Here is a 27789-nt window from a genome sequence, read left to right as displayed (position 1 = left end):
GTAATATCTCTAATTTACTCATCCTACAATAATGATAATTAAATATATTTACCTAGGTACCTATTCTACGTTATTTTAGTTAGGAGTTTTACGAGTACAAACATACGTATTATACTATGGAAAAAGAGTAGCAAATAAATCTTATTTTATTTTCAATTACACAAACGGTTATCGTATAAATAATTTCTTTCTTCTTTCTAGTGGCGACCAGGGCCTTCAATGTTGAATTAAATATGTAGACGAAAAATTTGCAATAATTATATTAATTTATTAAAATAATTTAAAAGAACAGCTATATTATCATTCTTCGACGACCAGCAAAATCAACTCATTATTACATACTCTAAAAGAACATATGAGTAAAAAAAAATTAAGGTTAATAGGTGAATAAAAATCATTTGTTTCTACTAGTTTTATTATTAGGAAACGTACAATAATTACACATATTTTGACAGTTTATTGTGTAAATGTTAGAATGATTGCAAAGGTATACGCGCAGATGCAGATTACGTTATTGACTATCCTATTGGTACGTACGTACCCAAATACAATATAGTTTTCTATATAGGTTATAACTCGTTTCGATCGGACCATATGCAAAAAATGCGTCATCACCATCGACCCTTTTGTTGACAAAGTATAACAAATTGCAATGTGAAATGATTTCATTTCACTTAGATTTAATATAACTAATTAATCGACTTATTGTGCATTAGGTACTTTCAGGTGAAAATAAATAGGTATGGATTTTGTATTAGAATCTCATTAAATAAGAAATTATTTCAATACAGATTTTTATTATTGGTGAATGAAATTTTAGTTTGCACAGATATGTATGTCATCTGTAGGTTCTACACGATCCTTTTAATACTTATTTTTACATGATATCGGAAATGCATGATCCCTATAGACCTGTCTTTAACTTATTTAACTGAATCAAACCCTTAGGTAGGGGCAGAATGCTGGATTCTTATAAATAACGATTAACCTATAAACTGATGAATATCTGCATTGTCCTCATACTTCTAAGATGACTTAGTGATGCGATATATTTATAGAGATTGATATAAAGTCGGACCAAGATACTGACAAGTAAGCTACATTATTATATCTACACCGTATTGGTAGATTATATTCAAATATTTAATTTTATATCTGTATATATATGATCTACAAGTGGTTTACCTTAATAATGTTAATAAATCTAAATATTAATATAGTTACAATTACAAACTATTATAAATTAGGTAGTTAATAAAAGTTACATTAACATATTTGTTAATAAGATTTACATATTACATTTTGATTTAACAAAACGTATTTCGCGTATTGCAATCCCTTATTACCACCACACACTGCGTAATAAAAATTTCCAATCACTTCGTTACTCCGTAACCGTTCACACATTACACTCACAGTCTGTGCAACTTCACCACTACACCTAAATCTTTAAAAGTCTTTTGGTTTGGAGTACATTTCTAATATTATAAAACAAAATAGTTCCACATCAATATATATAACTTCACGTATTAATTTTTATTGGTTGATACCGATGCCTCCAACGTTGACTATTTTTGAGGGTAGAATCGTGGATTGACCGCGAAGCATATTACGTATCCTTATTTAACGGATCACGAGTAGTGGTCCAATCCATTATGATACTTCAAGCTACCTCAAGGTCGGAGTCGGAGTCGTCGGTGTAAGGGCGAGGAGTCGGCGGCGCGGGTGCAGAATGGGTTGGAGGCGAATGCGCTGGCGAGAGCGTCGCCCGCGTCAATAATGGTGCCCGCCCGCATGCTCTCTCCTCCTGCAACTTCCTCAGTCGCTCTTGTTCCTCTCGTTTTTGCTTCCGCCATTTCGCACGACGATTTTTAAACCATACCTGATGAGAAAGTATAGGGTATTAGAGAATAATTGGCAAAAAAATCTATCGAAATAATACTAGGTAGGTACTCTTGGTATAGTTTTAGAGAATTAGGTCTCTAGGGATCTCTAGGGAATAATTATATATCCGATGCCTTTTGGTCTCCAATTACAGTCTAATATTTGTATATAAGTTCTAAATATAATTAATATTTTATAAATTTCGCATCAAGCAAATACTGGAGAAGTAAGACGAGACTAAAATTACGTACCCATATCTGAATTCTGAAACACTAGCTGAGTAAACAATTATTTATTTTTCTTAATGCTGTAAGACTCCAAGAAATCTTTTGAATTGAGGGATATAAAATTCCTCTCCTTTCCTATATTTCCAAAGATACAATGTTTCCTGTGTGAAATCACATTACAATAGATTCTTAAATTATTGATGCATTCTACAGTTGATGGATAATATTGTAATAGCAAACGAACGATTAAATTATAATACGTTATTCGCGAACAATTGATACAGCCCACACGAATATGTTAAGCTGTCACGGGCACTGCTACCGAATCAATACCAGGTGCCTCACAAAAAATAGGTTAGTGTGCCTTGTATGGGGGCGAATGGGCGATCATTGATACTTCTGAGTAGAGGCTGTGTCGGTGCTTCCACTTGAGTGGTTAGCTACAAGTGGATGCTCCCGATGCGGCCGAACTGCGGGTGGTCGAGCTACCATCTATTGTCGCTTCCACAGTCACAACAACTGACGGTCTCTTTTGAATTCTGACAATCATTCACAATATTGGACATATGTATTACAATTTCTGATTACTTGCTGTATATTGTTACATTACAGTTTAATGGAGAAATAGAAAGATTAAAATGAACTTTATCCTAAGAATCCATACAAAAGAACTCTTATTTATATATTACATTGCATATTATACAATATATAAAATAAATAAGATGAATATACCTATGCTTTCTGTTGCTAAGCACACCAGAAAACTGGCTGGACCAATTTAACATTCTTTTATATAACTCTTGAAGCTCGAAGAAGGTCCTCATTAAGAGAAAACAAATTCCCAGGATATAATAAAAAAATTCTACCTTTCTTTTTCCCATGCAAACTGTTTTTAGCTGTCCATTGGAACATTTCTTAGAATTAAGTAGAATGTGGATGAACGAGGTAAAATAGAATAGAATGAAAAGCATGGAACGTGAAAACAATAAAAAAGGAGGCAAGAGAAGGAGAGGGAATAAATTCAAAATAAATCTGGGTAATCTTTTAATTTGAGAGGATTATAGATTGTTCAGATTTAAATAGACGTCAAAACTCGAGCAGTAGCTGTGTGCGTTTTCTGAAATTTGATATGATATGATAAAATGATATATTATAATAATATATACGAGGCAAAAACAAAAAAAAAACTTATAAAAAAATGTGCCCGTTGAAGTCTTTTACATATGCAGGTGGCTAATGGTTTCAATATGCCAATTTGCACATACCTATATCAAAGAAAACTCATTTTTAAATGTGTTCTTTATTCATAACTATAATAGGTACCTACTACAGTTTGGATAAAAAGTGTATGATTTTTTAAATAAAATCTTCTTAAATAAAATATTTTACTTTTAGTTAGCGATAATGTAAAGCAAGTCAAGTCTATTCAAGACTATTATTTCTAATATATTTGTACAGAACTAGTAATTTATTATTTATAGATGAGTAATAGAAATTAAGAAATATCGCTTTATTTTTATTATAACATAGTTGTAAATGGTTTATAAGTACGAGTACTAGAACACTTATGTTAGTCTCAGAAATCATAAGAGTGACAAGATATGTGATTTTACAAATAACATTTGTTTTGACTATTAGGTAGTATAATATTCTAATACATATTATTAAAAAATGTGGTATGCGTTTGCAGTTTACCTGAATGTTAAATTGTAATTAATATTTCAATTACAGATATTTATTGAAATGTAATAGAAGTTTGTGTAACCTATAATTTCTTACGCAGTTTCCACCTAAACAGAGACCGTAAAAAGAGTGATATAAGTTCTAGTAATGTTCACAATTGCATATATTAATTTATCAAATAATAAACAATTATTTAATAATACTACGAGATTGTTCATTTCATAAACATCACTCATAGTCCCCCAATTCTTCGAACACCAAACCGGCAAAGCTAAGAAGGTTAAAATGAATTCGTTAACGATACCACTATTGTTGGAGTTAATTGCATTATGAGAGTCGGTCGTTGTCCTCACAATAGCTCTATTAACTTTCGGGGAAAGAATGACGGGGTTTTCGCACTTGGCGTCCGCTTCGCCGCCGCACCATTCGGTGGCACTCGAGCGGGAAATATGGCGTTGGTGATGGCAGACGGCAGGGCGGCCCTACGCCCACTGTACGCATACGACTTCAATCTTTTGTCCTTGCTCGCGCACGATAAGATTACATCGGCACTCTTTTGTATACCACTAATTGTGTTTGGCTTAACCAGTTTGTTATTCATATCAGTAGGTAAGAGGTAAAGTTTATAGTTGGTACAATTTGGGTACAGGATCCCTAATTCATGTAAGGGATTCTCTTGTAGGTTTTAATTTAAATTTTACGAATATTACACATATATATGTTGCATTATCCCCTTTCATTCTTAGAATGTTTTAAAAGTCAACTGGTGAAAAAAATTATTGACACCAATCAGTAACAGAAGGAAAACATAATATATTTTTTTATAATAATAAACACAGATAAAATAATACTATAACATTTTATTTTCAATATCAGCAGTCTTTTCATTCTCATGATATCATAAAATTCGACTATGTGTTAGGTTATATCTAACATATTCATTATTATACATGTTACTACTAAAAAGTATGTACTCTATCCTAAGGAGATAAAAACCATCGCTCCTAAGAATATCCTTCAACTTTTGTTCCTGACGGGTAGGTAGGTAGGTAGCGAACTTTGAAAAAGGGCGACCACAATAAATCTATATAGGTCGCAATGCTACATATCTAAAGTACTTAATAATACAAAAATAAAACCAAACCGATTAATAGAAAAAAAAAACTATTTGTTATGAAAAGGAAATTTTATAAACTAAACTTTACTGTTTTCCAATTTTCAGTAATCCTCTTATTAGGACAAAACATCGAAAGTATATACAGATATGTAAAGCTCTTATGTTATTACGTAACCATGTACGTACACATAAAAGCCAACGTTCAATGAAAAGCTTCAGTTGACGGGCACTCTCCATTGTTTTAGCTAGCGAGCTCACGAGTAATTTTAAATCTATTATACAGCCTACTTACCTATGTAGCGCTGCCAGGGTTCTGTATCATGAATACACGATTCACTCCCCGCAGGCTTATAGGTAGGCTGCTAAAAACAAACACTCTCTATTGGAAAGCTAAACCTAATTGTAAATTTGTGTTAGGTATAATAAGTTTCTTTTGTTCGACTTTGCCCGGTATAGGAGTATAGGTACTGAATTGTTAAACAGATTATGTAATTAAGTGCGACTACGTAGAGGTTCTGCCCTTGGCTATTCTGAAACTCGTGGATACACATTATAAATAATTATACTGTAGTTCTCAATTAACCAATGAAGGATGTTCATTATACGATAATATGAAGTGTGGGAAGAGATGCAGATGAGCAGTGCGGGGAGGTTTTGGCGGTTTGGCGGCGTCGATCGCCTCCGGCTATGCGCGCCACGGCTCGACGCCTGAGCCGTACTGTCTGCCTTTACAATTAAGCACTATACCTACCATAAATTTAATTATTAGGTATAGTAATCTATTAAACATAACATGTTTATTATTTAGACATTGTATTTAAATAAATAATCCATATATAAATGCGATAGCAAGTTTGTCTCGGTTTCTTTCTTCTACCTTTTCAAGAGGAAAGACTTTGAGTAACGCAAAAAAAGTTTTTCTTACTAACGGAGCCTCAGTTCTGTACAATATATTGTTATCGCGTTAAAAGACTTCTGAAAAGAAGGCTCCTCTTCTAAAATATGGCCTGTTAGAATTATTTATAGTCAACATGAAAGTAATATATTTTCTTATAAGCAATAATCAGCATGATACTATTATGTAATATTATGTTATCTGTACTACTATGAAAATAGGTATTGTTTGTATCCATTACGATATATATCTATGCCTAAATAAATGTATGTAAAAAAGTCAGTCTAAAACTGAAAACTTAACACAAGTAATATTTCAGTGTCAAGGAAACTACATAAAACAAAGGATTACAAATTTCATTAAATATTAAAGTTGTATCCATTCTAATATTAGAAAAGCGAAATATCTGTGTGACAAACGCCTGAACGGATCTTAATATTTGGAGTGAACATGGTTTTCAATATTTATTACCTATACAATATAACGATGGACAGAGGCTATATTTTAACTCCAAGAACATTGACTAAAGCGCGGGAAAGATATTATCACCCATAAAAGTATAGGATAAATATAATTTCACGGGGAAATTGAAGACTAGATACTAATCCAATATTCTAAAACCTGTGCCTACTACCTACGACTTTTCCATTATATTTTAATAAAACATTATACTTTACTACTAACGGTTAAAGTAATAGTTACCTTAATTCCAGTTAATATTTTGTAAGTTTTTTTAAAATGAAGTTATTCTATTATTTTGAAAAGTATTGTTTCTACAGTATGTACCTAATAGGCAAAAAATACAGGATATTATATTTTTTTAATACCAATACCATATGTTAATTTATTACAATAGGTATATACCTACCACAACTATTTGTGGCTGTGATTTTTTGCTCGTGTATTACAATATAAATAAAATATTATAATGATATTACTTTTTCTATTATTGTCTTAATGAAATAGGAGAGGGTATATTATAAAAACAACTATTCCACCCTTATTTTGAAAAGTGAAATACATCAATCTCAACTTTCCTATTAACCGTTTTTACTTATAATCTCATAATAAACAGTCCGTTATAGCCTCGTCAAGAGTTTATCACGAAAAAAATCATCTAAAATTATAAGTCAGTATCAACTAAATCTACATTACCCCAAAAGCAATACATACTCATAGCAGGATAAAATCGTGTGAACAGCGCGGTATGGTGCCGCGAGGAGGCTAGGAGCACGGCGCGGCGCGGCGCGGCGCGGCGGTGAACCGAACCCAAACTTATTGTAATAATGTTGTTAGAACAAACACCGCTCACCCTCCGCCTTGTTTGAGATTACAATTACGGTTTTAGCGAACTGATTTATTAATGGACCGCCTGATCCGCCCTTGATACTTTAATGTCGATTTAATTTGCATTCACTGCTGTTCTTCAGTTATAACTCAAGTTAATAAACCGATGGTGTTAGATTATTCTACAAGTATTTAACTACTGTAATGAATTAAGGTTAGAACGAATGTTTTTGAATAAAAACAATTAAGGTAATGCTTCATAATTACTCTGTCACTCTATTGTTTCGTCTTTATCAACTGTGTATTTACTGCGCTATATTTTTTTAAACAAATTAGTATAAAATCTTTTACGTTTTGTTATAAAATATTACATTTTCCCAGAAGCTGAATTCAATAGCTTAAGTAATACTTTAGATATGTGTAAAGTAAAATCAAAACTAGATTCATATATCGAAGTACCAAACAAGCTGCGACTGTCCACCTGATGGTAAGCGGTGACTGTCGTTTTATATTAATTATATTAACAGTTCTAAGGACACCACGTTATAATGTGACTCCCATTATACCACTAATGTTTATGATTCTAGAAGACCAAGAGGTCATGCCTCGCACACTATAATTTTACTGCCTAATCTGATTCTATAATCGAAACAAAGCTTATAAATCAATGTAAACGACTTTTTAGAAGTAGACTACTTATGGTGATGGATAGGTATTAACGAATCAACATCATTCCGATCAAACAAGGAGAAAAGGACGAATGTAATTAAAATGGGCCTAGGTTGTTTCTAAATCCTCGTTTGAACCGGTGTAAACCCTCGCACCTGTCGTATTCCATCTCCCCATTAGCTGCGAAATGCATTAGTCAATATTAAAGACGGCGTCCGCGAGTATAATTCCACAAAGGGCACTTCAAATCACACCCATCTCTTTTCGATGAAATGTCAAAACATTACTCCTCTCTCCGTCCGAATGCTGAAAATGTATCCCCTCGTTTCTGTCACTTCGTATCAATTACCGCACGCAAACACCCGTGGCCATATCTAAGTATTGCCATAAAGTCCTATCTACGTACAATGCGCCAGGCGAATCGACATTCAATTGTCAAAAGATCGCTTTAATAGTACCACGGTATAACTCTAAATCGAAAAAGTATTTTATCACTTAGATTTCCATTTAAAATAACACTTAAAGCTACATGGATAAGTATCAACTTCGCAAGGACATCCGACACCGGAGGGGGATCCCGAGGGTCGTTTTGCAAACAACGCGCTCCCCTAAACGTTATACTTTGAAAACAATAATTTGTATTGCGTATCGAACGCGTTTATAAATAATAGAGTGATACTCCACTCAGAGATGTGACCGTCGCTATGAGGGTAGACACATATAGTATAGCACATCAATTAAAATAATAACTTAATAACATTCGATTTATTAGAACAACACCAGGGATATTAAAAGCAGAATTGGAAGATAGAACGGCCAAATTTTAGCTTTACATTAAAATGTAGAAACATATAACGTATATGTTTGTACATTTTAATTCTATTTCCATTCTTAAATGGTCACAGAACTGCAAGAAAAAACTTCAGTATCATTAATAAATAGGTTCTATAGAATCTAAAAGTATAAAGAATTTATTGATAAATAAATATTAATAAAACGGAATCAATATTGTTTCATGAGATTGTCTTAAAACGGTGTGCGTAAGTAATGACTTAAGAAACTGAAACATATGGTCTATCAGTAGTGACTGGTCGCTATGAGTGCTTAGCGACTTTGGATAATTTTCTGAAATTTGCTAGTCTCAGAAGAATCGGGCAATTGGAAAAACGAAACGACAAAATCCAGTAACATGAGGTCTATCAAGGAGATCTACATATTATTATGTTTGAAATACGCCAAATTAAAATTGATAACTAAAGATAATGACGAGATTGTGATTATGATCTGATATCTGAAGGAAAGAAAGCAGACAATTAAGTGGGTAGGTAAAACACCTGTTCGCCTTTTAGCAGTCGGTTGAAAAAGGCTCACAATAGCTAATATAAATAGCAATGTATTATATCTATTTATATGAGATAATATGATGGTAGTCGACAGAAAATGAAAAGATTGTGTTATCCACGTTTCGTTTCATAAATCAAAGGCGAGCAACAAGCGTAAAACGTAACAAGGCCGAGCCTTTGATCACTTCATGCCGGGTCGGCGCTCAGCTCATAAAGGCGTTATTGCTTACAGACAAGGAAGAAGAAGACAAAATGGCGCCGCTTTATTACTTAGTAACACATTGCAAACGTATCTATTTTATTATACCTAGCTACCTATTAGGAGATAAGTCCTGGCAGGGGGAGGCTGGCTGGTTGCAGGATGACAAGGAAGCGAGACTGGGCCGCTGGGCGGAGCGACACGCCCACTTTTTCTTGTTCGTCGCTGACTAGGGATGTACTTTGTCACTTATTTTATACAAAACGCGATACTGCTCTCATATTAATATTGAGCATACAGAAAAAGTAGCGTCGGTGCCTGGTGGTTTATTCCGGCGACTTACAGACTCACGAACTTCGAGAGAAAAATCTAACTCTAGTAAAAAATTGGTTTGTTAAACAAATTTTCTAACTAAATCTCTAGTGATGTACAAAACACTAAAAATAATGATACAGAAAAATTCGAAAGAATATCCATATATATATATATATATATATATATCATTACATGCACATGCGTTCTTTTTAGATATTTTCTAACCTTAACTATCCTTATTAGATATATGTAATTATAATGAAGTATACACAAGACTCTTATAATATTTTTAAGTATGTCAATACTAAAATCGAGCAATTTACAGAATATATGTTATATGATTTATATTATTACCTAATCTAACTATAGAGTACAAGTTAAGAAATAAGTAACTTGACTGTAACATTTAACTATTTTTGTTAAGCATTTAAAGTCTAATGTGTGTAGTGTTTTAATTATGAATTATAGTAGACATCAACTGCTATAATATGAAACACAACCTCTAGTATCCACAGGGCTGTAGCAAGTTTATAGCGATATAGGTACTATTTGCAAGAATTCCAGTACATAATGCCTTAAAAACAATATTAATATTCATTGCGCGCCCAGAGACAAACAATGGACTTTGCTTGAAGCGCAAAAAGTTATCGTTTATTTGGTCCAATCAAATGAGACTTAGTCAATATTTAGAGCCCAAGCTGTAATAAGGAGAGTGAGATCGTGTTTGCGATGGAACTAGTAAACTACTATATTTTCAGCGTAGCTACATAGTGACCTATCAATTGGGTATATTATATTATTTGTTATACTTGTCCTGTCTACTAGCCACATATGCACAGGATAATGGACTTCAAAATGAAGCAAGAAGCAAAAACAATATCCAAAAATGAAATATCCATAAATAAAAATGATTGGAAATTGTACTGTGTTATCGATCTAAATACGTAAATGTAATTACATACGCTAAGATTAAAAACTGTTCTTTGACACGCATAACTTCTCGACATCATATTATAGCCTATGTGTTATTCTGGTGTATATGCTATGTTACTGTAAAGTTTCATCAAAATCCGTTCAGTAGTTTTTGCGTGAAAGAGTAACAAACATACTTCCATACTCACAAATGTTAGTTTTTATAATGTTAGTAAGAAGTAAGATGCGGCCGGTACGTAGTAGCACAGATAACATAATATTACATAGTAGTAGTATGTAATATTATCTTATCTGTGTGTGTGTCTCGTTTATGCTTTTTTCTTTCCCACTACAGAAAGAAATGAGCATAAAAGAGCAGAGCTAATAAAATATATTCAATCTCTTTATATATATTAATTAATAATAACACAGTAAACACATCATGATACAAATCAAATCAGCCATTCAGATTTAATCAGACAGTACTTCGTTGTATCTAAACATTGACACAGAGCAACGAGCCCGGGGCGTCGCGCGTCGCACAACCAATCTGACGGCACCGCAGTAGAGACAAGTCAAGATTACACGCCTCTTTAATAATTAATTTGTATGAAGAGTTGAGTGACTACAGAACAATGGCAGTTCTCGTTGTCTTTGTATTTACTCAAGCCTCATTCTACAAAGATAACATTTGCGTAACATTTTTTGTCAGTTCTCCGAGTTAGAATAGATAAAGGTACTTATATGAGTACTAGCTGGGTCCGCGGCTTCACCGGCATAAATTTGTAGCCCATGTGTTATTCTGATGTGCAAGCTATATAACTGTAAAGTTTCTTCAAAATCCGTTCAGTAGTTTTTACATGAAAGAGCAACAAACATCAATCCATCTATACGCTCAAACTTTCGCGTTTATAGTATTAGTAAGATTATTAGTAGTTACAAATTAAGCCATTATTAGAAGTAGAACCTAAAACCTATGTAGTATCTAAAATCAATTCACAATTCAACTACAAACTTATTTTCTTACTTGAAGCAAAAGCTTTCGTATACATAATTATGTAGGTAGAACCCTAATTACTATATACCTAACATAGATTTTCTGCATCATTTTAGTTTAAAACTAATGTTAAGAAATAAAGTTATAATATAAAATGTGTAGGTATGTATAGGTACATAAGTATATTAATTTAAATTTGAAAGAAAAGTTTGAATTTTACCAATATTTTATGCCCAAAAGTTTGTGAAATATTGTTAAAAAAATTAATAAATTAATCTGTAGGTACCGAGGACTAACTGGATTATTATTATTACATTAAACAAAAATATAATTTAATTGTCTAACATATAAATGTTTAACAGTAGTACATAATATGTAGGTACTGGCATAGAATTTTGGTCTGTACTAAAGTATCTATCTACTTTCTATTATTACAAATTCTAATCTAATAGATACTCCTTATTAATAAAAAATATAGAGCTGATAACGAAGTTGCTGCAAGCTTTTTGTGTTTGAAATTAAAAGTTCCATGAAATATGATTAAAAATACCTGACATATATCTTATACCTTTTGACAATTTACTCAAATGTATATATTTTTATTAATATGAATAAATTTCTGAAATGAAAGTACATTAATGTTCCTGCTTATAATATCTGCGAGTGAAGTACCATCTAAATAAGTCCAGTATTTTAGAGACAAACAAGAATAAACAGACAGATAATTATTAAATAAATTGTTGTTTAATATATATATTTTCATATGCATTTAGTGCAAAGCTGTTAATTTGGAATTAGGTACAAACAGACGTTTAAATTTTATTTACTTTATAGGTATATAAATCCCAGGTATGCATAATATGTAGCTGCCATACATACCCAATACGTAATATTTATATAGTAAAAACCAATATAAGTAGGTACCACAATAGGTACAAAAAACGTTGGTATTTAGTTGCTATCCAGAAAACAGAGGCGAGCTCAATTTCGGGCAAGTGTTGTATGATGCCTAAACAAAAGGCTTTTAATAATGCAGTTTTCAATTGGCGTTGCGCAAATAACAAGGGCAACAACGAATGGGTGTATCGCCCCGAAAAACACGCTTTTTACACAAACCAAATTTCCGTCGGAACAGGAAAAACAATTTAAAATGATCAATGATGTTTTTTAACTAAATGTCTTTAATTCGTTTTGTTTTCGCCACTATCTACTTCTTATGCTTTAAATTATTTACTTTAAATAAAAGTGTACGTATTAAAATGATTCTGAATTATTATATACCTATATGTGATAACTGATATTTTTAGAGAAGTTTCATATTGTTATATGTAGGTGTGTAATGTAATGTATTAGTGAAAAACCATTTAAAAGAATATATGGATATAGTCTATGGCGACTCTGGACCCATAGAGCATTGATTGTGCACTAAAAACAGATTTAAGACAAATTACGAAATAAACTAGAGATAACTGAGGAGTTTAAATTAAATTAATACAAAACTACACAGTAGGTGTTGTTACATGTTTAATATCACACCGAGGCACGATGGACTATGAAAACTTTAGACTTAGAAAGATAGATAAAAGATAAAATTTGACGGACTCGGTAGTCTAGCAGTTAGCATAGCACCTTATTTCCTATGGTCGCGGGTTTGATTCCTCGCACGGTACAAACAGCTGTATGTACCGTCTCTCATGAAGAGTATGATTGTCTGATGGGACTCTCTTAACTGATGAATACATAGATATATTCACATAAGTTGTCTGGTATCCATAACACAAACTTTGCTTAGCTTGGGACGTTTTGTGATAGTGTAACCTGAGATATTATTATTATGTTTAAAAAAAATACTTTCAATGCAATATATATATATATATGAGAGCGAAAAATAACACTTAATCTTAATATATCTAGCCTCCATCAATCATTCACGAATCAATTTTGTTTGTCAATATATATTATATTGGTTTATATATATGCATAAGCATCTCCTTTGGGAAGTACACCTGAGGAGATAAAATCCATCGCTCAAAAAAAATACCTTGAATTATCTTAACTGAAAAAATTCTACTACCAGCGATGCAAATACGAATAACGTGCTAACATTTTTATTTCATTAGATTTTTTTATAAGTAAATTATTCTCTATTAGTAAACTAATATCTACACAATAACGATAACATCTACCTAGTTGACGACTCTATAAAAGAAAAATTAAGTAAAGGGAAAGGCTGAAAGCCTTCATAGCTTAAATCATTCATCTCTGTAGTTAATTAATATTTATGAATTGTTTAACTACGCTTATTGGGCTTTCGGGACATCTCATCCCACTGCGGCAGAGAGCCCAGTCGACCATTTTTTAAATTATAAGGAAATATAAATTCTAAAATACGTTTATTTAAATCACCGGAAAATTTAAAATGGTTAAAACAATTCGTAACTATATTTTCCAGCCAAGATTAAAATTTATGGAAAAATGTTTATTTAGATTATGATAGTTGTCCCGTTCCTATACGGTATTTTACTAATATCATAAACATGGAAGTTTGAGGGTGTGGATGAATTAATGTTTGCTACTCTTTCACATAAATACTACTGAGTGGATTTTAATGAAACTTTACAATAATATATCCTATACCTACGTCAGAATAACATACTGATGATATTGCAGTCACAACTAAAATGTAAAAAAAACACGGCTATCAATTTGTTATTGCTCTGATGGTCAATTGAATAGTCTCTAAGAACAGCCACACTATGTTTGATATATTATCGGACATGGCCAGATAATATACAAATCGAAACAAATACATACCGAATTTTTATGCTACAAAGGAACTAAGTTCGTATGGTATTATGAGACCAAACGTCCAATCAGATGAGGTTGAGTTATAATTTTATAACTCACAGGATAATATTGTAATAATATTATTGTATCATCAAAACAAAAATATACCTAAAAGAGCTTCGTATAAAAAATAACTTCAGTTAATTACTCAAGCCTTATGTTACGCAAATCGGAAAAACTCCATTATCCGGGAAAAAGCCGTAAAAGTGACCCTCATTAGCGTCATTGTTGTGCTTTTACCGCTCCCTCAGCGCTCGGCTCTTGGAGCATAAATAAATCAAATTTAATTAACTTAGATTAATTTTCGCGGCGCCACCCGTCTCCCGCCTACGAGCGTCCCTTTTTATTTGCCCTACGGTAAAATTGTGCTCAGTTGAAAACTCCACCGGCTACGTATTACTACGGATTCCTCAATAAAAAGTTCACACTGAAGCAAATTTTACTTGTCGACTATCGTATGCCGTCTCTGTGAAACCGTACGAAGCGATTTAAATTAATTTTACTACATGATCTTTTAACTTGTTCATTATGTTAGGATAATGAAAATTAAGTACCTATAAAAACTTTGTTGAAAAAGCTGAATTTGTACGAAATAAACTTTTACGGAATTTATAACATTTTAATGGAGGAGGTATGGAGGTTATTGGAGTAGGTAGGTTATTAAAATTATAAATTTATCTGCTAATATTAAAAAGACGAAAATTTGTGATGATGCACCGACGAATTTAAAAAGTAAATTTTAATTGAATTCTGAAATTATGACATATATAAATCACATTGTATATTAGCAAATAGGATATAATAAAAATAAAAACAAGTACTTTACACTGTACACTCTAAAACTATGTACCTATACTTATTTTATGTGTATATTTTTATGTAGTAGAAAATACACGTGTAAAGTAATACACAAATAAAACACAATATAAAGTAGGTAAGTAACTACCTGCAAAACACCTAAAGTCAATCTATTATAGACATTAGAATTGCTCGACTACTCTAATTGATAACGATTTCATTGGAATGCATTCAAGAATAGAGGCAGTGGAACAAAGTAAGAGCGATAGACATTCGACAAGTGTGCTTGAGAATAGAATTTGTATTGAAAGTGTGTCGGGACTTGTTTGTAGGCTACCGGTGTTGGCCAATCAAGTGTGTGCAGTACACTTGACGGCGTACCACCCAGAACTGTCACCAGCGATGTCGGCACGTCGCCTCCTCTCCTCCAACACTACGCTAAGGGACGACCCTAAGGTCAATGTTGATCATATTGATTTTAATGCAATGACAAAACAAATCACATGTAAATAAGTTATATAATTTAGACGACTTTACAAAAAATCGAAATGTATTACTATAAAAAGTGTACTAATGTGTAATGACTATATGTTATATTACAGACAAAAACGTCTTCTTTTTTGTCGGTAGTATAAAAGCTAATAAACGCTAAATTAGGAAGACAACACAATAATGTTGATTAAATTTAAATTTCCAACTGTTTTTTTTATTTTAAATCTTGTACCTAATGTAATAGAATTTGATATTGCTAACAAAGCCGTATGTCTAATATACTCTTGCTCTCAAAAATAATGCTAAGTGCCAAATATTACCTACGGTTTATTAAAATGCATCCATTTACAAATAACTTCTCACTAGCTCACCCCGCATCTAATTTCGAGTACCTATATATTTTTGATTACAATATTAACACGCTTGGGTTTCGTAGGCCAACCTACGCCACTGCCCGCAGGCCACCCACAAACTACTCGTTCAGAAAACGTCTCGTCACCAATGTTTACCTATTGGCCCATCGCTACTACTAAACGTTACGCCCTGTTAATCTAATCATATAGCTACCGTAAACCAAATAATGTTCTTTCAATATTTATTCGGCGTATGGGCTGCTTAATTCTTTAACTAAGACACTAGTTAAGATGAAATCGCGTGTTCAATACTCGATCAACCAATTTAGTTTCTAATTGGCCAGAATTTTGATATTCATGTATTATAAATAGTTTTATGTTATAAATATGGATTTTAATATTTATTTGCATTCTTTAAACACAAGTAATTAATAACCAGATGTATTTTTAGAAATTACCCGTGATAATCTACGTATATAATATATAAGTATACGTAGATTACCACGGTTAATTTCTAACTCGTATATTCTTTATATCGCACTTCAACCAAGAGAGATTGTTGCTTAAAACAATAAGGTCGTTTTCCTTGTTTCTTACAATACCGTTTATGTAGCCGTAACTATAGGTAATATTTTATGTCGCTGCATTTTTCTTTCAGAGAAATAGAAAAAATAAAAATTTTGTAATTGAAATCACCATTTTTTTTTTATATCATGCAATCAGTCTTCCAGACTATAAGCAGATTTGTTGACTATCTGATATCGTGAGAGGTGATTCTCTATTGAGAATCCAGCCTCAGATATTGCAGCTTATGTCAGGTTGTTGAAGTCTGGTATTTTACGTCTCTTAAGACGTGCCATATAATCAGGCAATGTCAGTTGAACAGCAAGTTTATTTGGATGTCTGTCCAGCTTCATTTTTTTTTTATTGTTAGAGAGATTTCCTCCTTGACAGAGTTGATTCCCAGGTGGTGATGAACCTCCGAGTTACGAATAAACCAGGGTGCGTTACAGGTTTGCTTAAATATGTAGTTTTGAGCTCTTTGAATTTTGTTGATGTTGGTAACACTTGCAGAAGCCCACAGCTGGAGCCCATACGTCCAGATTGGCTTAAGATATGAGTAGCTTATTGTCAGTAGACAGCTTTGAGTTTCTTCCAAGCAGCCATTGCATTTCTCGGTAGATATTAATCTCTTCTCTTTTAGCTTGGATGTGCTTAGACCAAGTGAGTCGACGATCAAGATGCATACCCAGGTATTTCACAGTTTCACAAGTGGGAAGTGTGCTCGAACCCATCATCACGGATGGACAGTTGCCTTTTCTAAGGGTGAAAGTTATGTGAACTGATTTTGAGGCACTGCATTTAATTTTCCATTGCTTTAACCACAGACCAATCTTTGTGAGAGCATTTTGTAACAGATCTGTAGCCTCCACTTGATTTTTACTACAAGCTAAGATGGCTGTATCATCTGCAAAGGTGGCTACGGTTGTTCCCTGTGTTTCCGGAATATCTGCTGTGAAGATACTATATTGTAGTGGACCAAGTACGGAGCCTTGTGGCACCCCAGCCAGAACTTCGTAAAATACCGAGGTGTTCTCTCCTTTACTTGGAAGATCCTTTCTCTGAGATAAGACTCCATTAGCCTATATAGATTATATGGGAGGTGGTTCTTGATTGTATAGAGTAAGCCTTCATGCCAAACTTTATCGAATGCTTGCTGTACATCTATAAATGCTGCGGAGCTCTTGTGCTCAAACGCATCTCGAACAACCTTACACACTCTATGAACTTGCTCTATTGTTGAGTGTTCCTTTCTGAAACCAAATTGGTGGTCTGGAATTACCAATTTTTCAGAGAGACTTTGTGTCAAACGTTCAAAGAGTACTTTCTCGAAAAGCTTTGACACCACTGGCAAAAGGCTAATTGGTCGATAGGATGTGATATCATAATTGAAATCACCATTACAAAAATGTATGTATGTAATGCAATCGACCTCACATACAAAATACTGTGTGTGAAATGAGTAAAAATTCTCTACCCACGTGACAAGTTGTAAATAAGTCAATCTACCTGTAGAAGATCAAAGTACGCTTTGAGATTTATTTTGTTCTCTTTCAAATATTTGCACAGTATTGTCTCTTTGAACTTCATAGTGAAGCCTTTTACAATAAAGCAAGTAAATTCGCTTTTCAGATTGTGATTACAAAATAAGTAGATTTGGCAAATAGACCGAAGTAGTACCAGTTAATCGAAATTATCGAATTACAATAATTTTATTTAATCCAACTACAACAAACATTTGGATGACGAACTAGTATCCGTAGTGTATGCTCTATCCTTATTAGTGATCTATTTATGAGAAGTTTGCATAACTTAACTTTATAAGCTATGTTTTTTAAAATCATTATCTCCATGCCCTTGTTCCTTTATTTCCTGATCCTATCTGTACTGTACCTATTCCTGTGTACGTGATGTATTTAAAAAACAATGTTAATTTCTACCCTAAATCTAAGGAATTACCTTAGACAAAGTTTATTGCTCACATTCTACCATTACACCACTGGCCATCCACTAGAAAATAATTCTGACAATTTAAAAGCTAAACGGTCGCTTATAGTGCTGAAAAGAGTCTACATTGCAAATTTTAAGGTTCTCAATATAAATTGAGAACCTTGTTGAAATTGGATAGTTAAATTCTAATTTTGCATACCTCCACTCTTTCTTCCTTGAGGTCGACTCGTAGCGCTAACTGTTCTCGTAGCACGACGTCTGGGTAGTGTGTTTTATCAAAAGTGCTCTCGAGCTGTTCCAGCTGCTCTTCCGTGAATATAGTACGATGGCGGCGCTTACGTTTGGGCGGGGGGCCTGCGAGGCCGGCCAGCGCGGCCGCCGCGTAGCCCCCGTACAGCCCCGCGTAGCCACCCGCCCCTGATACTGCGCTCCCTACATTTCCGACACCTGTATTGAAACCAAATAAGAATAAATTAACTTAATGATAATACTTCACAGTGTATAAATATTGTTTTATCTAAAATCAATTTGTCGGATTTTGTTTATCTATGACTATTTTTTTTTTATATCATAAATCTCACCTGATGTTAAGTGATGATGTGGTCTAAGCTGTTACACGCATTGTGGTTAAGTTATTTGGGTATGTTTTTTACACAATGTTACATGTTTGTTTTAAAAGATATTACTATTTTATGTTTTAAAATTTTGATTTAACATTTATTAAGTGAATTTTTTTGTAAACTTATGAAACTTGAAATTTTGTACCACAAAAAATCGATATTAGATTAAACTTAAAACACACAAGTTTAATATATTTTTAATATACTGAATAAAAGTTGTATTAACATTTAATACCATAAAAGTAATATATATTACAACTGTACAAATATACAAAAAATATCGAATTGAAAATGTTTTTGTTTCCGATAATTTGAAATGTACGAGTTAGTAACGCTTATAATTACATAAAAAATAACTAAATCGTGGTTGATATCTTTAGTTAATATTTTTACATATTTAGTTCTTTACCTATTAGACAACCTATTATCAAAATAAAATTCAGTTAACGATTATAACTCCATATTAATTTATCATTGTAGTATCTAAACATACTTAATGTCTTAGTTTACTCTATGGTAACTGATCACCCACGACTGAAGTTATTATGTTTGTTACCAGTGTTTGTGTATAGTGTATCCGAAAATGCAATAACAAGCCTTATCAAACAAAATTTGGTTCTGATCGTAATCAAAAGTATGTCAGATACATTTTTGATTACAATCAATAATAAATTTTGTTTGATAAGTTCCTTGCAAAAGAGCTACTGACTAAGTTGAGACCTACCCTTAAGTTACTAAGACCTACTTCTGAATATAATTTATAAACATAAAACGTAGAAAATATTTAAAAATTTAGAAATGCACACGTCACCATCAATCAGCAGTAATACTTGGCATGACAATCGATGCGTGAATATCCGAGCTTAGACCCGAGTTCCCTCCGTACACTCACCACCGTTCCGAACATAATATTAACGCTACAAATAAAAATTGAATATTTTTGCATACTTGCCAACATCGGTAAAGTAAGTAGGTATTATTTGTTAAAGAAATATAAAAGCTTTTAAGGCCGGCGGCACACTGCTAAGGCGCTATCGTTGGCTTTGTACACATCATTCCCTGCATTTACGCGGGCGCTAACTTAAGCCGTATCGATTTGGTAATTCTCATATTTCACACTCATATTCTATCCTGTCTATATGTAATATTACTGCAGAAATTGTAATAAATAACGTCGTCATATATGGTAAATAGGATAAATAGGATTAATAAATTGATCTTATTTATCCTATTGTTATATTCCTAGTAAGATTCTTATATTTATTATTTCTTAATATATAGTATAATATTCATTCATTAATATATAACCTTCATTGATTGTCGAAACTCTTTTCTTAATATGTCTACTGATTTCCAAAGCATAAAGATCACATTGTATCCTAATTTAAAACAACAGTTTGTTTATGCAACAATCCATTGAGCCCCTCGGGTATTTTTAAATATTAAAATTTTCTGCAGAATGAAAATAAAAAAGGTATAGAGTACCTAATAATGGAGATAAGCCGTACTTTGCCCTGGGCTACCTGCCCGGGTGCACGCGGCCACCCGCCACTGTCGCACTCGCAGTGTCTTCGACGTTGCAAAATATCTATGTAGGTTTGTTAAAAATACCAAATAGTAATAGTAAATAGTAAGATTAGTAGCAACGTTTTATGCTTCATTAATGTCCATCACTATATTGAATATAGAATACAAAATATCTAGGTATGGATAAGTACCTACCTAATATTAATAATACCTACTAGGATCAGTAGTTGCTGTTTTATGCTTCATCAATTTGCATCACTATATGGAATATACAATACAAAATAAATACAGTATTTGAATAATAGTGAAAGATTTAAAAACCCGATAACGCTTAGTATTAAAGTGTTGTCAGATTCTATAAAAACATATTTATAAACCATACGGCAACCCAAATGTTAATCGAAATGTATGAGTTGGCCGTTTCATATATGTATACATATAGTTTTCGTACACTTTCATATTATAAGCATAAAATAACATTAAAACAGAAAGTATAGGGTACAGTGTGATATATTATATTTTTTTCAATAGGAATAGTCTGATAAAAACGTCCTGCACTCTTGTAATTCTTTAGAATTTGAGATGTAGAGCCCTTTGTTTTTGGTTATTTACATACTAACTCCCCTAAAGCGTTTATAAAAAAATATATACCCATTCTTAATACAATTTTCGAAAGGTAAAAAGTACAGTAAAACTGTCAATTTTCTTAATTTTGTTGTTATTTGTGAGGATTTGCCTGGCATGCATATCAAATTACAGATTTGTAGGGCTTCGAGAAGTGGGTAGGTATCTTATAGGGTTGGTAAGTGACCGAGTAAGTGACGAAATCTATATATCTTTAGGAAAATATTATAAAAAATATGTATATGTATAATATACTGAAAAGAATGAAACTAACTAAATAAAATTTTGTGTGTATTATGTTACTTACATTATAATATGGATACCTGAGAAATATAACTCTTTAGTATTGTCAGTTTAGTTTAGGTTGGTATTGTTAACAGTGTCTAGAATAATATACATTATATACATATTTCTCCTATGAGGTCCACAGCTCTAGATCCACTAGTAAGTAGAACACACACACTTTTAAATTGTGTAAAAACACTATGTAATTTCTTTTTTAGGATTATACTAATGTACATACACAAATGTATAGTAGGTACAGTAATCCCAATATCCTACTAATATTGTAAACCAACTAAATAAAATAATTAATGAAGTTTAATGAAACTTTACAGAATATATTAGTAACTTATGGGTTATAATTTATAAATATATGTAGAGTTGTAGAGATTTTTATTTCTAAGGGCTATCTTACTCGAGAAATCATTTAAGTAAAACTATAGTACTAGATATTGGATTGTTTCTCTCAAAAGGCGTTATAGCCAAAATAGTCGACTATAAATATATTTAATTTGTATATTTAAATTACAGTAGCAATTACTATCTGTAATAGATAGATAAACTTCAATACAAATACACAAAGTAATAATACAAATAAAGATGAACATTTAATATACATATATAAACAACCGGTACCAAAATAAAAAACAACTGTACGCTATAGTGTTATCTCATAACATACAATGAGTACGTTACTAATTAGGTATATGTGTATTGTAGAAGTGCAATTAGGCCATAGCTCTGTGTAGTTTTTATGCCCAAAGAGCCAATACTGAATTTTTTAGCCAGGCATAAGGCATGATGAAAGAGTGAATAGATGAGGAAAGGAATGATTGAGGAAAGGCAGTGGCCATCGCTCTCTTCTTCGTAGACTGCCATATAGTGAGGTTGTTTCATCATATTTTTTTTAATTTAAAGGAGTTTTTTTAAATATTATTATCCTATTTTTTGCAAATCCTCACTTCCACATATATATGTAATGTTTTCTAACCTAAATACAGGTAAATAGATTCTACCAGCTATTATTTATGATCATAATGTCATAAATAAAATCACATTGTATACATGCAGGTAGGTACTTCTTATATACGTCAGGATTTTAAATTATTTTCTTAGTTATGCATTATAATATCGCTCTCTATATTGTAAAAGAAGACTTAAATATTGCGTAACGATGACTGCCATATAGTGAGGTTGTTTGCTACATTTAAAGCATATTTTTTTTAGAGATAACTCAAACACTTATTTTGCATTTGTATTGCTTCAAACCAATTACGCAATACCGCTCCTTTATTTGTTTGATTTTTACAATTTACCCGATAAATATCTAATACTATATATTATCACATATTGTAGATATAATATTAGAACATTATTATCCTAGTCTTTAATTGAAGCCACATATATATGTAATAAAAAAAGTTTTCTAACCTAAATACAGAAATAAAGGATAAATGTTTTGTTAGACATATTTTATTTGTCTAGTTAAGTTTTATTAGAGAATATACTATTATTTATATATATTATACTCACATATTGTAGATATAATATTAGAACATTATTATTACGTATAGTCATAATTTGTCATATCAAATAATAAAATCAATAAAAAAAGTCATAAAGGATAAATGTTTTGTTAGACATATTTTATTTGCAGTTAAGTTTTATTAGAGAATATACTAAATATCTAATATATATATTATACGTCACATATTGTAGATATAATTTAAATTATTATTCTATAGTTAATGAAGCAACTATATAATATCTAATAATGCTATCAAATGTATCGGTATATTATAGAAGAAGAAGTTAAATATTGCGTTAACGATGACGTCGATAATTGAAATGTCTGTGACAACCCCATCTCGGATAACAGTAGTAACAGGCTGATTTCTTTTAGATCTGGACTAAATACTCGTGTTCTTAAACACCCACACACACCATCGTATTGGATAAGTATTAACATCACATTTAAAGCATAACAATTCTCATTGTTTTTAACTACATTTTCAGAGATAACTCAAACACTTATTTTGCATTTGTATGTTACTGAGCCAACACATTATACTGAACACAGTTCAAACCAATTAAGAACAACGCATGTATGTATACGTGAACTCAGCAATCATGCTTTATTTGTTTGAAGAAAAGATAGATGTTTTTTGATTGAATTTAATACTATATTAAATTCGCGTAACAATTTACCCGATAAATATCTAATACCTATATATTATACTCACATATTGTAGATATAATATTAAACAGAAAACATACATTAATATTGCCTACTGTATTTAATCAATATATAAATAAAAACATAAACGATCCTAAAACTTTATGGAAAAATGTTAAAAATAATGTTGGTAATTTTAAAACTAAAGTTAAAGAACTGCCACCTCATTTACGTGATCCAGATGCCATAAAGCTTTTTTCTTGAACTATTTGTTATATTTATCACACCTAAATTAAATTAGTGGAACAATAATAAAAAATATTAAATCTATGAAATCAAACGCCTATCAATATCCCTAGAACGTTAATAAAAAATCTTTTAAAACTAGTCTTTCCCTAATGAAAATGTACATACAATCTCACGAAATAAAGGATAAATGTTTTGTTAGACATATTTTATTTGTCTAGTTAAGTTTTATTAGAGAACATACAATAAATAATAGGTACTTAAAGTTTGTTACTGATATCAAAAGCATTAAAAATAAACATCATCATCTGCAAAAAAATATTTAGATTTTTCATACTTCAATCTCTGAAAATTTGTAAATATCATTTATTCGCAGATGATCTCAAATGTATAAATCTATAAATCCCTATAATCCTAATCCAGATATAGCAGTGTTAAATAATGAACAATATAGCGAAATGGTCGATATCAAATGGTCTTACTTTAAATCCAACAAAATCAAAATTACTAGTACTTGGTACTAAAATAAAATAAATAGATCATGGCACAAAATCCTACTCTGTCAATTTCAGAAAATCCTCTAATATTTGTTGATCGTTCGAAATCTTGATTATGGACTTTCATATGAAACCATAAGTGTTACTATAGACTAGGAATAAAGTAATAGAAAATGCGTATCACTTGTTATGTAATTAGACACAGTTACGCCTAAAATCGACAAAAAAATAATACAGACTGTAAACAGACATATAAATCAATGCAACTCAAAAATGGAACACAGACGATCTCTACATTTTGCAGTATTGCTTTTGTTGGATAAGAAACCAATATATTTATTTGAAAAACTTTCATTTTCTATGTCATCGATTCTAATGCATATATTTGTTCCATATTAAAGAATATTTCTAAAAATGTTTGATTCATATATATTGATTAAATAAATAAATATATTCACTGACAAAGTTATAGTTTTTTAATATAATATAATAATAATAATATCATTTTAGATATTTGATTTGAATTTATCAATTCACACAAAATCAGCGCTGTAGTGATACGCCACCTAGTCTCCTTTTTTATCTGTTAAGATAAAATTATTATTATTATTATAATATACCAGTATTATGGGTACTAGATAACGGATACAAAAATATAGATGTATATTTTTTTCATAAATACATATTATACATAGATATTTTATAATAATAATAGTATAACAATACACAACGCCACCTAGTCTCCAGTTAAGTAAAAAATGTATTATGGGTACTAGATAACGGATACAAAAATATAGATGTATATTTTTTTCATAAATACATATTATACATAGAAAATACCATATAAACAATTATACTTATGAATACAAATGTGCCGTACGAGGAATCGATCCCGTGACCATCGGAAGAAAGGCGGTGTGCTGCTAGACCACCGAAGCCGTCAATATTATTAGATCTGTTTAATTACGAACCTCAGCAGTGAAATCTAATAAATTACTTGTTCTTTATGATGTCTGACAAATCGTATATTAGATATTATTTACCCAAATTATGACTCTATGTTCAGTAGTTTCAGTTCTATATATGTTTATTGACATAGAACACACCCAGATAAATACGAGTAATCGTACTAATGAATTCAAATATTTGTACTGTTCGAGGAATCGAAACTGAAACCATGGGAAATAAAGAGATGTGCTAAATAGCTAGACCACCAAAACCGCCTAACTGTTACTAGTCACTAATGACTCTATCTTCAGTAGTATTTATTTTATTTAAGAGTTTAAATACAAATTAGTCACTGGTATATGATTACTATATTTCTTTATAATGATAGATTGGTGGGAAAAATTATGCCTATAAAAAATTAAATTATAATAGACTAGCTGTACACGCGGCACTACTGCCGTCGAATACAACCTATGTCACTTGCTGGTAGTTTAACTATCAATTGATTAAACACATATATATATAGATGCATATAGTAACAATGGTAAGGCTATTAGTAATATTAATAGGTATGTCCCTGCTAAGAAAATAGTATTAGAAGAATTACTTAACATAAGTACCTACGAGTTATGTTTATGCACATGTAATTAGAAAACATTTTTTTAAGTAATGTAACTGCACAAATCGAACGTCGTATCTTAACTAAGTTGTAACCGCCTCCTATATACACGAACAACTACAAACATTATGTAACCCTGTAATTGAACTGTCTATCTCGCCCTTGTACCGAAACACATCTTACAAATCAAGCTACTTTCTGATACCTTTATACTAAGTCTACATCTATAAATAACCATTGATAGCTTTTATGTGTTAATGAAGGTTACTTATGAATGTTACAAGTCCCCTAATTGGTCATTGCGAGATACCATAAATATGATGACTTAGAAACCATGCAATCAGACTTCCATAAACAAACTAAATTTACTTCACAACTGAGGTTTACTATCATCATCTCTTCCTTACTACAACTATATTGCTTCTAAACCGATGGAAGATCGTGTTATCTAACGCACCCCGCAATTATCGAGATACAAACATACCTTATTCATTCATGCGGTTACGTAACAGTGGTATTAAACTTTGGGGTAATATGTAACAAAATACTCAGGTACTATAGAGACGGAGTGTTTATGGATGATAATTCTTTGATATTGCAAACCTATTAACTTAACATTTTTATATACAATCTCCTTAATACCAGCCTCGTAGCTCAAAAAATTTCCATCGTGTGATATTGTTTTTCAGGTATCCGTTTTACTACGTAATATTATCTTATTTGTGGCTTTACCGAGCAAAGCTTTATACCTACAAAGACTTCTATATCACCTATTTTAGCTGCCATGCTGATTTCCTTTTTCCTTCAAATAGTGCTTTAAATTTAGAGTGGGTATATGACAGTTTTCACTGTCATTACAGGGTATCCAAACATGACATTTCGTCCTCCGGGTAGTATGGATGCCACATAACATGATATTCGTGTTTCTGTTCATGTATATAGGCGTTGGATACCACTTACCATCATGGGATCGTCAACTTTCTTATAATTTCAATTACATAAACCCCTTATACATAGATCCCAGACAAAGTATAATTAAATTCATCAAGCAGCCAGTTCTATACAGATGTAGAGCTAAGTAAGTTTAAATATTTAGATTTTTATAATCTTTAAAATGTAATGAGATATCTTACTCAAAAATAAATAAATTTAGGTTTATTTTTTGACGGATACAATGCCTTTTCTATCTATGTTATAATACTTGACTAGAACCGCAATTGAATGTTTAATTATTATTATATCTATTATAGAGTAAGCGCAATGAATGAAGTTTATAAATTGATGTAAGTAAAGCGTACCTACATAGAGACGCAGAAACATACCAAACAGATCATGTGCTCTATGGAATGGTGAATGTGCTAAATGGTGTAGCTGTAGAGGTGGTAACGGGGGCTGAGGTCGTGGTGCCAGGATGCTGTCGATGGTGAAGAGCGGGGCCGGTGGCCGCTCTGGCAACGAGCCGCCCAACAGCAGCGCCGTACTCAGCAGCGCGGGCGCTTCTCGCGGCCATCCGCCGCCCCCGCCCCCCATACCGTCGGCCCGCGACTCCGGCTGCGTCGCCACCCTGCTCACACTCACCGCGACACTGACCACCATATACAACACGTACCCACACACCACATCATAGTCTACTGTCCCTGCCAGCCATTGTTGTAACCACGCATAAAATCACCGGCACTTTTGAATTGAATTTTTATGGTTTCAGCTTCGTTACGCGAATT

General features: G+C 32.1%; 1 protein-coding gene across 1 annotated transcript; it reads right to left on the bottom strand.

The window, feature by feature from the left end:
- Positions 1-1531: 1531 nt before the first annotated feature.
- Positions 1532-27789, bottom strand: LOC131845068 (visual system homeobox 1-like). The gene is made up of 3 exons (XM_059194082.1): positions 27391-27789; positions 18729-18976; positions 1532-1882 (listed from the first exon to the last, which is right to left on the bottom strand). The coding sequence occupies exons 1-3, from the start codon at positions 27662-27664 to the stop codon at positions 1664-1666; spliced, it is 741 nt and encodes a 246-aa protein (XP_059050065.1). The 5' UTR covers positions 27665-27789; the 3' UTR covers positions 1532-1663.

The sequence above is a fragment of the Achroia grisella genome, unplaced genomic scaffold (genome assembly GCF_030625045.1).
Source record: "Achroia grisella isolate CSIRO2021 unplaced genomic scaffold, CSIRO_AGI_Agris_v1 utg4502, whole genome shotgun sequence".
Taxonomy (NCBI): Eukaryota; Metazoa; Arthropoda; class Insecta; order Lepidoptera; family Pyralidae; genus Achroia; species Achroia grisella.
This window is presented reverse-complemented; position numbering and strand designations above follow the sequence as displayed.